At 39.7% G+C, this 12,404-nt stretch overlaps 1 protein-coding gene across 1 annotated transcript in view; it reads right to left on the bottom strand.

The window, feature by feature from the left end:
- Positions 1 to 12,404, bottom strand: part of RSRC1 (arginine and serine rich coiled-coil 1) — a 174,940-nt gene that overhangs the window by 96,685 nt on the left and 65,851 nt on the right. Inside the window, exon 4 of the mRNA XM_048506927.1 lies at positions 3,722 to 3,773. Within this exon, the coding sequence (XP_048362884.1) occupies positions 3,722 to 3,773 (52 nt within the window). The remainder of the gene's footprint in view (positions 1 to 3,721; positions 3,774 to 12,404) is intronic.

The following is a 12,404-nucleotide window of genomic DNA, read 5'->3' as shown; positions in this document are numbered from 1 at the left end:
AGCCAGTCTGCCTCAGAGAAACTCCATATGACCATTAACTGGGCTGCAAGGCTTACCAGGAGGCCTAATTACAGGTCTACAGAGCCCAATAACAAAAGCTGAAGAGCTTTAGCCTAGGGATGATCTGCTTTATACTGACTTGAGAGAGTCCATATAGAGTGACAAAAAGAAAGCGGTTTAGCTTTAAAATTCTCCCAAGAGACCCAGCATTGTAACTAAGCCCGGAAAGCCCACATGCAACATACTTCAGATAGGCTTAAACGTGCCACCCTCTCAAAATTAACATTCAGCGACTGCCTGCTTAACATCTGCTCAAGCGTGGTGTGTAGCTGTGATATTTTTAGGCTGTGCTAAAACTGCTTTCTTCTAACTGACTACTGAGAGGGATAAGTAAATAAAATCACTCAAAATATAAATTTATAGCTGATAGTAATAATCCTCGCTGAGTGGCAGTTTTTATGAGCACAAAATTAGTTTCCTTAAACAACTCATTAAAACTACTTAAGTGGCTTTAGTGATTTGCCCTAGCTGTGTAAACAGAGCTACAGTCTGTCATTAACATGAAATCTATGTCCAACGTTCGAGCAGTATAAACTAGGCCTGCATTACTCAAAGCACCAGTTAGTAGTTGAGGTTCTTAAAAAGAATATTTTATGCAAATTTCGTATTAGCTAATTAAGTAACTCTGCAGCGGTTCACAACCTTTTTTCACTATCGTACTCACTGACAACCCATTCCCCAAAAACGGAATCCTCATATTAGCAAACCAATTGCGTATTTTTTTCCCCAAACCCCCAAACATTCTGGTGTGCACCACTGGGGGTACGGCTACCCCAGGTTGGCAACTACTGTTCTAAAAGATTACCTGAAAGCACCATGGTATAATAAATACACCAGGAACATGCTGTGATTTGAAATATACTTAGAACTTCTACAAAAGAACTCTTTTAAACAAACCCTACAAATATTGGTCTGTACTTTGAAACTGAACTGTTCTCTGACAGAGAGATTTCTTGTTGAGCAAAGTGAAAATCTCAATGTAGAATAGGGACAGAAAATATACTCTAGACTTGCATCTTACCACAATGCCTCAGTATTAAAATGCTAAATAAAGAAAACTTGCATTTAATAACGAGAGTGTTTTTGTGTGCATATAACGCAATGGTTTGATTTAACTGTTGGGTGGAGGGGGGGAATGCTGACTAGATGTACAAAAAAGCTTTCATTTTTTCCAGAATATGAATCACAGAGAACATAATCCAAAGTTCCACATTTTTCCAAATATTTCCAAAGCTGTTACGAAACATACATGAGCTTGAATGAGACATTCAAACCACAGATTGCCACCACACGAACAAGTCTTGAGGATGTGTTGTCGAAGGCTTTCACGGCCGGAATCACTGGGGTACTGTGTGGTTTCCGGGCTGTGTTCTAGCAGCATTCTCTCCTGACGTTTCACCTGCATCTGTGGCTGGCATCTTCAGAGGATCCTCTGAAGATGCAAGCCACAGATGCAGGCGAAATGTCAGGAGAAAATGCTGCTAGAACATGGCCATACAGCCCGGAAACCACACAGCACCCCAAGTCTTGAGGAACCTAGCAGCTCATTGCTGTGATCCCTGCTGCCCTTTAACCTGATCCACAGGTTTGTGGAAAACCACAGACCGCTACTGCACCAAACTATAAAACAAGGCTTTGCAATCCACTCCCTTGTACACACAACCAGGATTCCAAACAGTGGTTTGTTCTATTTTTTAAAATCCTATTCTGGAGTACAACACCAAACCACAACTGGCAACTGTAGATGACACGTGACTGTACATTGCAGGTTGGCTCCTGTGGAGAAGATCCCCACACACAATGGGAAAAACAATTTTCTTTGGTTCCCCATCAACTGTGGTAGCCATACAACTCCTCCCAGCCCATATGCTACTCCTGGGGATTCTCATCCTGCAACATTTCAGGGGCCATTCTCAGCTGTGATAGGAGGCAGATAATTAGCGCTTCTGTGCACAGAATTTAGATGGGATCCTATCCTATCCCAAACTTAGAAATAATGAAATTTTGCTATACACCAGGGGAGAGGGGGCAGGGAGAGACAAGGATTGTGCAAGCAAGTGAAGTTCCATGGTTTGCCATTGCTAAACATAACTTAATTGTACAACTGTAATCCACATCCAGTGTGTGTCTTTCCTCTTCAACATTGAAATGAAACGGGATTTTAGACTTTATGAATAACTAATGTATTTTCCAATCCCATAATTCATTGATAAGCAATCTGGACCTCTAAGTTTAACTTCAAGTTTAAGTTTTCTTAAATTAAAAAGTGCCATAAAAACCTCAATATGCCTTGAAATGTACAGGCTGCTGATCACACTGACATAAAACTCATAGTAGCTTTAATACGTTTTCCTGGTGTTAAATTAAAAAATGAGGTGTGACAGCTCAGAGCAGTATAAACAAATTGTGCTTTTCAAGGTCTACACTGTCACATCTACTTTATAATTATATGCGTCAAATACATATTAAAAGAATGGAAGAACAATGCATAAGTTCAAAACGATGACATAAGATGCTACACTGGAAAATGTAAAAATCTGCAGGCTATAGTAATGCAAAGGTTTTGCTCTAAACAAAAGCTTTCAAACTACCTCTAAAAGCATACATTTGCATAGTTCATCACAAGATACATATAAAATATATCTGAATACATACAATTAAGTCATAATTTGGACCAATGCTAAACTGTTAAACAAAACTGTTCTTTTTAAATACTAAAGAACACAGACAAATTACACGGGACAGGGGAGGATGCTAGAATATGAACGATCAGAATGTTTATTTTGTTGTCCTTCTGATATTAAGATGGTCATATTAAGACCTTGAAGCTCTCCAATGTTCTACTGTAGATTAGTTAATACACACGTGTAACTATATACTACCAGAATTACATGAAGATGAGTAAATAGTTACTATATCTACGCTGACTTTCATTTCTACATTTAAAATGCAGCTCTTCTATTACAGTTTTATTGCTGTCATAACAAGCATCAGAGCATCAAAGGACTGCGTTTTACAAACTGCAAGCAGAAGTATGCACTGCTGTGGACCTTTTTCTGCTTTTCCCTTATGCCCCGGTATGTCTGAATTACCGCTCCTCCACCAGTACAGACAAAAAATTTTTTTTAAGTATGCACAGGTAGCAATAAGCAGGGGCAAAGTTGATTTAAATATTGCTACGCCACCTTTCCCACCAACCACAGTGGCTCATAGAAGCTTTTGAGCAGCAGATAAAAGGCAATTAAAAAAACCTAGAATTAAAACAATTGTAAAATAATTGTATTGATTGTAATGAATATTGTTGTGCACCGCCCAGAGCCCCTTGGGGATGGGGCGGTCTACAAATTCAATAAATAAATAAATAAATAAATAAATAAATAAATAAATAAATAAATAAAAATTACTACTCTTTTCCTCAGCATAATAAAACCAGATTAGTCATCTGTTAAATACCTGTTTGAAAAGACCAGCCTAGCATCTTTTCTGGAAGAAAACCTAGATAGAACTATATCGCATCAGAAGGTGTCCTATAAAAATCAAGTGAAATTGACTGCAATACACTCTTGCACCCAATTGTTCCAACACCATTCCTCCATCATAAAAAAGAAGGCAAAACAACCCATAATTTCTTCCTTTGCTTTCTTGACGTATCTTTACTTACCAGCAGCTTCAAGGACCAGCTGTAATCTAGCTTTGGCCTGTTCGGCAGCAGACTAGAAAGAAAGAGATAGATAAAATTAAAAACACATTTCTGTATCAACTAAATGTTCAAATCTATGCTTGGGTGAATTACAGATGCTAGCACACACTTCTGAGATCTGTTAAATATTAGACTACATCGTTCTATTGTATTCTAGGGTCCTTGGGTCAAAATTTCCTGCAAACTGACTGACCATCCATCCATCCAGCCATCCTCTTTTTTTAAGATGAAAATCATATTTCACAAAATATGATACACAGAGAAATCAACCGCATTATGCACATGTCTATGTAAGAAGAATCAATGGAGAGGACCATCACCATACCACTCAATCCCTTCAGGGCTGCAATAAAGCAGAGAACAATGCTCCAACACTGCTATCTCTACACAGAAGAATTGAGAAAGAAGTCCTATGTAAGGCAATCCATAAACATTCTTCATTTTCATTTAATCCAATGAAAACCATGCAAATTTAATATTTCCCACTGGCTAGTACTGGGAGTTGCTTGAACAGTGGCTTAAGAGAAAGACATAAAAACATGAACAATGACTAAACCTTTTACCAGGCGGGAAGAGTATGGAAATATCATCACTGTGCTAACCTTATCAATACTATTCAGCCAAACAAAGTGTTTTCAGCATTCACCTTATATTTTGAGGAACAGAAATTGCCTTCATACTGCATTGCAACAGAAAAATACCAAACCAGGAGCCCGTTCAAGCAGCCTGAATGTTACTTATGGTGGATCAAAATCTGTTGTCATGAGCAGGGGATTCCATTGGACATTACACTCAAGTACCTTTTGTACTCTTGTGCCAAAAATCAGGCGATTTGAACAGTGTCCATGACGTGTGAAATCTTTCCAGATATTTAGAATTAGAACAGGACAAGGCAATAAAGATTGTCAGAGATTCTACTGCAAAGACTCCTCAGGCAGACTTCGTGCTTTATGATGGTATTTCAGTATTTCAGCGCTGAACACACCCATCATTATTTTTTCTCTGCCTGTTTTGTTACTATTGCAACAGTTATACATTAGATTATTAGGACCTACTGTTAATGTTAGACGAAACTAGGTGTTAACAACATCACAAACCAGGCCCAGTCAACCCAAAGGGACAACAAAATGTAATGAATGATTTCCTTGTACTTCACAACTAGTTTCCATAAATGAGTTTATAGCAAAATAGTAATTTTAATAAAAATGTAACTTTTAATAGACAGGAGTACCATTTCATCTTAATTTCAGTGGCAGGGCTGTTTTTAAAAAAGGCATTGGGAGTAATGATCATGAGAAGTTTTCCAGCTATTTTCCTCGCACAGCAATTATACCAATATAAATTTCAGGATATAAGCAAAACAGTATCAGAAGGGGGGAAAAGATTGGGCCAGGTTTTCACAACCTACTACAACTCTTTAAAAGGTAAACTTACTTTATGATTAATCAGGTACGGGCATTTTTAACAGCAGCTGTATACTGGTGCGTGTGCGTATATGCCCAACTGGTTGCAAGAGTACATCAAGATTAAAGGAGGGGAAGAAGACGTTTTCTCTGAAATCTGCCTATGTTGATAGCCACAGCACTAATTCAGACGGAAAAAGTCATCCCTGGGATCAGAAGATGACCACAGGGTGTATGTAACCCAGGGAAATAATTTTTTTTACATTTCCTATAGCATCAAAATAAATTATCTTGTCTGCACCCACAGAACAGTAACACTCATACAGCCATCACCTCCACATTAATGCTAAGAACAAAGTCTTTCATATGAAAACTACCCAGAACAAAGAGCTTATTGGCTCAGTTTTCTGCCATGCAGACACCTGCATATCCAAATGACAATTTCTGGAAAAAAATTCCCCAAAAGGAACAGCAATAAAACTTTACACTTATACTTGGCCATGGCTTATATGCAGTGGTGGGATTCAGCCTATTCGCACCAGTTCGGCAGAACCGGTAGCGAATGTTTTGTCTAGTTTGGAGAACTAGTTGTAATTCCACTACTGAGTCTTTTTGGAACCGGTTGTCAAATTATTTGAATCCCACCATTGCTTATATGGACAACACAGCATCGCCCGAACTCCTTCCGCAAGGCAAAAAGTAGGAAGCTTGTAAAGGCTCAGCTCAGGGCTTTATATTGCTTGCAAGAAATGAATATGTTGAGATGAAGCATCCAAATGAATTTCTCCAATATTCTATATAAGGAAAGTTACAGTATTCCAGGCTCTGATATGCAGATATTCAAGACTGGTATGACAGTCTTCCATAGATTATGACAAAACTGAAAGATGAAAAAAAATCCTATTAAGAAACAACATTTTGGTCAATAATTACAGTTTGTAGTATTCTGTAAACTATGGCTCATTCCTACAATTAAGAATGTTCATAATTTTAAAGATGGGCATAATTTTTGCAAGAATATGCAGTTATTAGAGAGTTGTGTTTACACTCAAAATGCCCATGTGACTGAGTATACCAAATCCTTTCAGTAAACATTTCAATTATCCCCCCAAAAAAGTACCGTATATACTTGCGCATAAGGCTGAAAAATGCCCCCCTTGACTTATACACGGGTCCCACTCACCAGTAATTCTTGTGTGGTGTTCCCCCTGTCCTGTCTTTGCTCTGTCCTGCCTTCTTCTCTGCCACCCCTCTTTCACCCACTTTCTGTGCTTAGTTTTCTGCTTTGCTCTCTCCTGCCGGCTGGCAGGTCCCCTCACTAACTCACCCTCCCGTTCCTTTCCCGGTAAACTCAGGCTTGGTTTCAGAGAAGCTGCCTGTTGGGCAGCCTGTATCTATGGTTTTCTTAAAAGGGCAAAGCTCCAAAGATTGCTTAAGCAACCGTTGGAGCATTGCCCTTTTAAGAAAACCATAGAGACAGGCTGCCCAACAGGCAGCTTCTCTGAAACCAAGTCTTACATCCTGCTGGGGGAAAGGGAAAAAAGGGTGAGTTAGTGACTGCTTTCTCTCCAAATCCAAATCCAAAACCTTTATTAGGCATAATCTCTGCTTCGCTGTCTCCTGCCTTCTTCTCTGTCGCCCCCTTTCAGCCGCTTTCTGTGCCTCGTTCTCCTCTGCCTTTTCCTCCACCACATCCCATCCTGTTCACCCTCCACAGCCCCTAGCTTATTCCCTCGCCCCAGACCCACCTCGCCCCTCCTTAAAAAGCCTCCCAAAGGCTTCTGGGGCGCTCCTTCCCCCAACTACGGCTCCTTTGCCTGCTCAGCGCTCCACCTCCCCATGGACCTTTCCCACCCTCGACTTATATGCGAGTCAATAAGGTTTCCCAGTTCTTCAAGGCAAAATTAGGTGCCTTGACTTATATGCGGATTGACTTATATGTGAGTCTATACGGTATGTCAACCTTTTTTAAAAATGGTCTTACAGACAGCTAGTTAATAGAATAGAAACTGCAAGCTTTTGTCTAACTTTTCTAACTTTTCTCCATATCCAATAAATGCAGACAAAATTCCTTACAAGATATTCCTGGGCAATGCAAGTGATTCTTCGTCTCAGTGATAAATCAGAATGCCTAACTACAAAGAGTGAGATAGAAGCTCATATTAACTGAGCTAATTTCTATGCAGCCTGAGCGCACATGTGCAAACAGCAATGCAAATTTACTCACAATCCCTCCTCCCTCAGCAGAAAAATCTGTGCCGTAAATTGGTGCGTCCAAATGAGTACAGAGGCTACATCTGCACCTCTAGTTCCCAACAGCCCAACAATACCAGAGGATGTGAAAAAAGTGCATAGTGTACCTATCAGAAACATTGTGCACAGGTGTCAAACTCGTGGCCCTCCAGATGTTATAGACTACAGTTCCCATCATCCCCTGCCAGCATCATGCTAACAGGGGATGATGGGAACTGTAGTCCATAAATTCTGAAGGGCTGCGAGTTTGACACCTATGTGACATGCCAACTCATAATGATCATAGTCATCCACTACACCAGTGGTGGCGAACCTATGGCACTCCCGATGTTCATGGACTACAAATCCCATCAGCCCCTGCTAGCATGATGCTGGCAGGGATGATGGGATTTGTAGTCCATGAACATTGGGAGTGCCATAGGTTCGCCACCACAGTACTACACAGTAGGTTGAGTCCAAATAGAAAAATTACAGATCAGGAGCTGAAGCATCAATGCATTGTTTTATTAGTGTATTTTGATATCTCAATTTCAGGAACAGCCTCCCACTTAGGAAGGTCAAGACCTCTTTTCCTGGTTTAAGCCTTATCAAATGAGGTTTAAATGTGTGTGTATGTGTGTGGGGGGGGGGGGGTTCACAACATTGTAGCTTCCTGGGATATGGTCACTGGAGTCCATTTTACTGATTCTCCAGCTGTCCCCTAGACCAGGGGTAGGGAACCTGCGGCTCGAGAGCCGCATGCGGCTCTTCTGCCCTTGCACTGTGGCTCCACGAGCCGAGCCGCCGGCCCCATCCTTGCCCGCCCTGCAGGCAGCAGGGCGGGCACACCAACTGCCCACGGTTGGCTGGGCCAGGCTGTGGGCTTCCCCTCTCACCTGCCCCGTTGGAGCGGGGCGGGTGCTTTCCCGGCGGCCGGCGAGGCCGAGCCGCCGGCTTCATCCTTGCCCACCCTGCAGGCAGCAGGGCGGGCGCATCCATGCGCTTCTCAGAATGAGCGGAGTAAAAGGTTAAAAAACCCTATATATATGTAGTGTTATCTTTATTTTAAATGTCAAAAATTATTTGCGGCTCCAAGTGTTTTTTTTTCCTGTGGAAAACGGGTCCAAATGGCTCTTTGAGTGTTAAAGGTTCCCTACCCCTGCCCTAGACAATGACCTCTTCTCTCCATAAAATCTATGCAAGAGAACATGTTCTCCATTGCTGCCCTGTAATGGCCAAACCACCATTTCTCAGAAACACCTCTTTTTCGGAGTTAAGTTGGGTAGGCCACAGAATAATTTTAATTTGAGAAGATATTTTTGGGTAGGTCACAGAATAATTTTAATCTGAGAAGATATTTTTTATACTTCTTGCTTCTCAACTGCTACAATCTTGCTGGAAACATTTAAATGGCATATCTTGCAAATTTAAATAAATAAAAATATTCAATAATTATTCACGAGATATGACACTACTAAACAAATAAAATATTTCAAAGTAACCAATTTTACGTGACTATAGCGCGGCTGCATGGAAAGTAACGTGGCACATGGACTAAAAACAATGTAGTCGTTCTAATTAAAAAGAAGAAACTATTAAGAAAAATGTATTTGGCTAGCATAATTTTATAAATAGCTTTTGACACACAAGTTTATGAAGGAGGTGAAGAACAAATCTGCTTTGCATTCTAGTATGACTAATTATTTATGTTACCATTAATATTGTGCAATTAGATTTACGGGTATTAACTGTCAAAGAAAAGTAATTATGAAGAATAAGCTAAAGATTCTGTGATTCATTAGAGTTTTTTCTTGTTAACTTACTAGAAATTAATTATGTTGAATAGAAACGGTAATAAGCAAAAAGATGATTGCCTTGTTACGCGACATCATTTAAAACAATGCATGACACTCCAATACAGCAGGGCATGACAGGGGGCCCGGCATAAATTTGATTTTCCCCAGCTATCAGGATATATGTACCAGGAAAACAACCAATTGTAACGCAGAAGCGCATATCATAAACTTCATAATATTTCTGACTATACAAACAATTTTGTGAATCTCACCAAATGCAGGAGATGAAATAGAATGCGCACACTTGAAAGCAGTAACGAATTTCTGATTGTGATTCTTTCACCTGCCTTTAATCTCAGCAAGAAAGACAAATTGTAAAATGAAGTAAATTAACAAGGGCTCTAAGATTCAACGTGCTCAAGCACGTCCACTGGTATCAACAGATAAGCAGGAGTGATGGCAATTGCTTGTTAGTTACTCTTTCTAGCCTTCCATCCCCCTTTGCTACAACCCTTACAGTCGTGTCCCAGTTCCAGCCTCCTGCGCGGCAACATTCATATTTCACCATGAACTGGGGCTTAAATGGATGAGGTAAGCATTATACAGAGCAGAGTATTCCACAGTCTCCTCACCCTTAGGAAATCTTGTTTGTTTCTAATGCGTTTCTAATACACAGATACGCACACACTCCCTTTTAAAAAGTTGACCTTTATTGTCTTCTAATTGTTTGACTCCTTGTGGGCCAATGAGACAAAAAGGAGGAATGCAAATGACTTAAGGACAATAAAATAAAGAAATCCTCCAAGAGTTCTTGCTTCTGTTCAGTTGGAATGATAGCACCATTTTCAACCTTTGAGAGACTGGAATAATTTATTTAAATTTCAGGCTAGTATCTCAATAAGGATTGTAAATTATGTACCTTTCAGACTTCACTCACTCACATCCATCATGCTCCCTGCTCCCTGAATGTACCATAACTGTGGTCTATTATCTGATAAATCTACACATACTTTTAGTTTTGCATACATGGCCCAGCTTTGGGGCGCGGGGGGGGGGGGATTCACTGGCAAGAGCAGAAGCGCTCATGGTTTTTCAAGCCATGAAAATTTTGCAGGTTGGTCATACAGTAGACAGAAAGTTTGGTGAACAAGATTAAAGTGACAAACTGAAAAGCCAGGATCCCAAAGGCTGTTCTTACTCTCTGTATTCTGCAGCTGATAGTTCATACGTTTCTTAGGAATATGGCTTAGTAGTGCAGCCTTTTTCTTCAAAAGTTTCCAGGTTCAATCCTCAACACATTACTGATATTAAGATACTTGAAATAAGACACTTCATGCATGCTAAGTGGCTTACAATGATTGCAAATGGAGGATTAGGAAATGGGTAAGCCTTTGGCCCAACAATAGACTGGTAAAAAGGAAGTTAATTACAGAAGAACAACTTATTAGGAATAAGCAAAAAGTCTAGTAGCACCTTAAAAACTAACAAAATTTCGGGCAGGGAATGAGCTTTTCTGAGTCACAGCTCATTTCTTCAGCCAGGTATCGCTATTATTAAGTTTGAAGTCCTAAACAATTTTTTTTGCCATCAAGTCACAGCTGACTAACAGAGATGAGGCTTCAAGATGGCGATGAGACAACCGCACTGGCTGTGTCTCTGAAAGTTACGTTCTTTTGCTCTCTTTGCTTGGTATACTTTGTTTGGTATATTTGCAGCTGTTTTCAATACGAAAACTACTTTTGATGAAGGACTTTAGACTTACAGCGATCCTGTAGGGTTTTCAAAGCAGGAGATATTCAGAAGTGGTTGCCTGTCTCTGTTTAGTAACCCTGCTATTCCTTGGTGGCGTCCCATCCAGATACTAACCAGGTAGACCCTACTTAGCTTCTGAGATCTGACAGCATTGGGCTATCCAGGTCAGGGAAAACAAAATTGCCATGCATATTACATCAGTGCTTTCACATGAGCTGTATTCCATGTGTATAAACTTTGGGAAGGGATACTATAAAAATCTGAGCAAGAGAAATGAATATTAATGAATATACAAACAAGATACACATAGTGCAAAAGTTAAAATTTGCCTATTTATAAAGACCATGATTGTTTTAAATGTTGCATCTGTTAACACAATCTGGAGAAGCGAAAGAGACAGAAGAAAAAGAGGGTTAAGAGGCAATTCACTAACCAATAAAGAGGAGATAGCTTGTTTTCAATGACACATTTTCATGGATTTCCCCCTTTAAAAAATGAATTTTAGGAATGGTGATATAACCCAACAACTGCAGTGAAGTGATATTTTCTATACTGTCAATGATCATAATTGATTTTGAATACAATTTTCAAGGTTTTTCCCCCCATTAAGTCTGTTACAATTCATGAGGAAACTGTAGATAATTTTGCTGAAGGAAACGGCATTTTGAACTGAACATCAACAATTTTGTGGGTCTTTAAAATGCAAGCATTGCAGACACTAAAAATGAATTGTATGATCAGTCAAGTCAGTGTTTAATTCAAGTTTCCTGTATCTGCACTTGATAAATACAGGGACAACAATTCTGAAAACCTTCTCTCATAGAAGACATGACTGACAACTTCCAAAGGGCTGTATCTTTCACAGCAAAGTAATTGACATCCCTTAGGCAGATTATACATTTCACTGGAAAATTTCAATTAAAATATTTGCCAACAGGAGACCACAGTCACCCCATATATACATATACCTCACTTCTATCATTTAGTACTTTTCCACCAAAATCACAAGAGCAAAAATCTAGGTTAAAGATGCTCATTTACCATTACACAGTTTCTCACACACACATACATTTCTCACACACACACACATTTCATGTTAGATGGTTGCTGTTAGACTCAGAATGTGCAAAACTAATCATATCCCAGAATCATCCAGAGCTGTGCTGATTATGGTTTGTTGGTGCTCTCTAGTTTGAATACGTTATTATCAGGCACTCTGAGCTAAACTGCTTGTGTGTGTAAGAACCTATTTTAGGTTGGACATCTGGTACTTCCACCCAGACAATCCCTAGGAATAATTTAACTCTTGACTAAGTCAACACCAAAATAAACAAGCGCCAGATAATGGCAGAAATATTTTTAGCCCTAATAATTATTTTAATGCAACATTCAGATGAACGGTAACATCTAATGCCAATAAAGGTTATTGTGATTGTGATTGAGATGAACGGTAACATTTCC

Source organism: Sphaerodactylus townsendi, linkage group LG08 (assembly GCF_021028975.2).
Source record: "Sphaerodactylus townsendi isolate TG3544 linkage group LG08, MPM_Stown_v2.3, whole genome shotgun sequence".
Lineage (NCBI taxonomy): Eukaryota > Metazoa > Chordata > Lepidosauria > Squamata > Sphaerodactylidae > Sphaerodactylus > Sphaerodactylus townsendi.
This window is presented reverse-complemented; position numbering and strand designations above follow the sequence as displayed.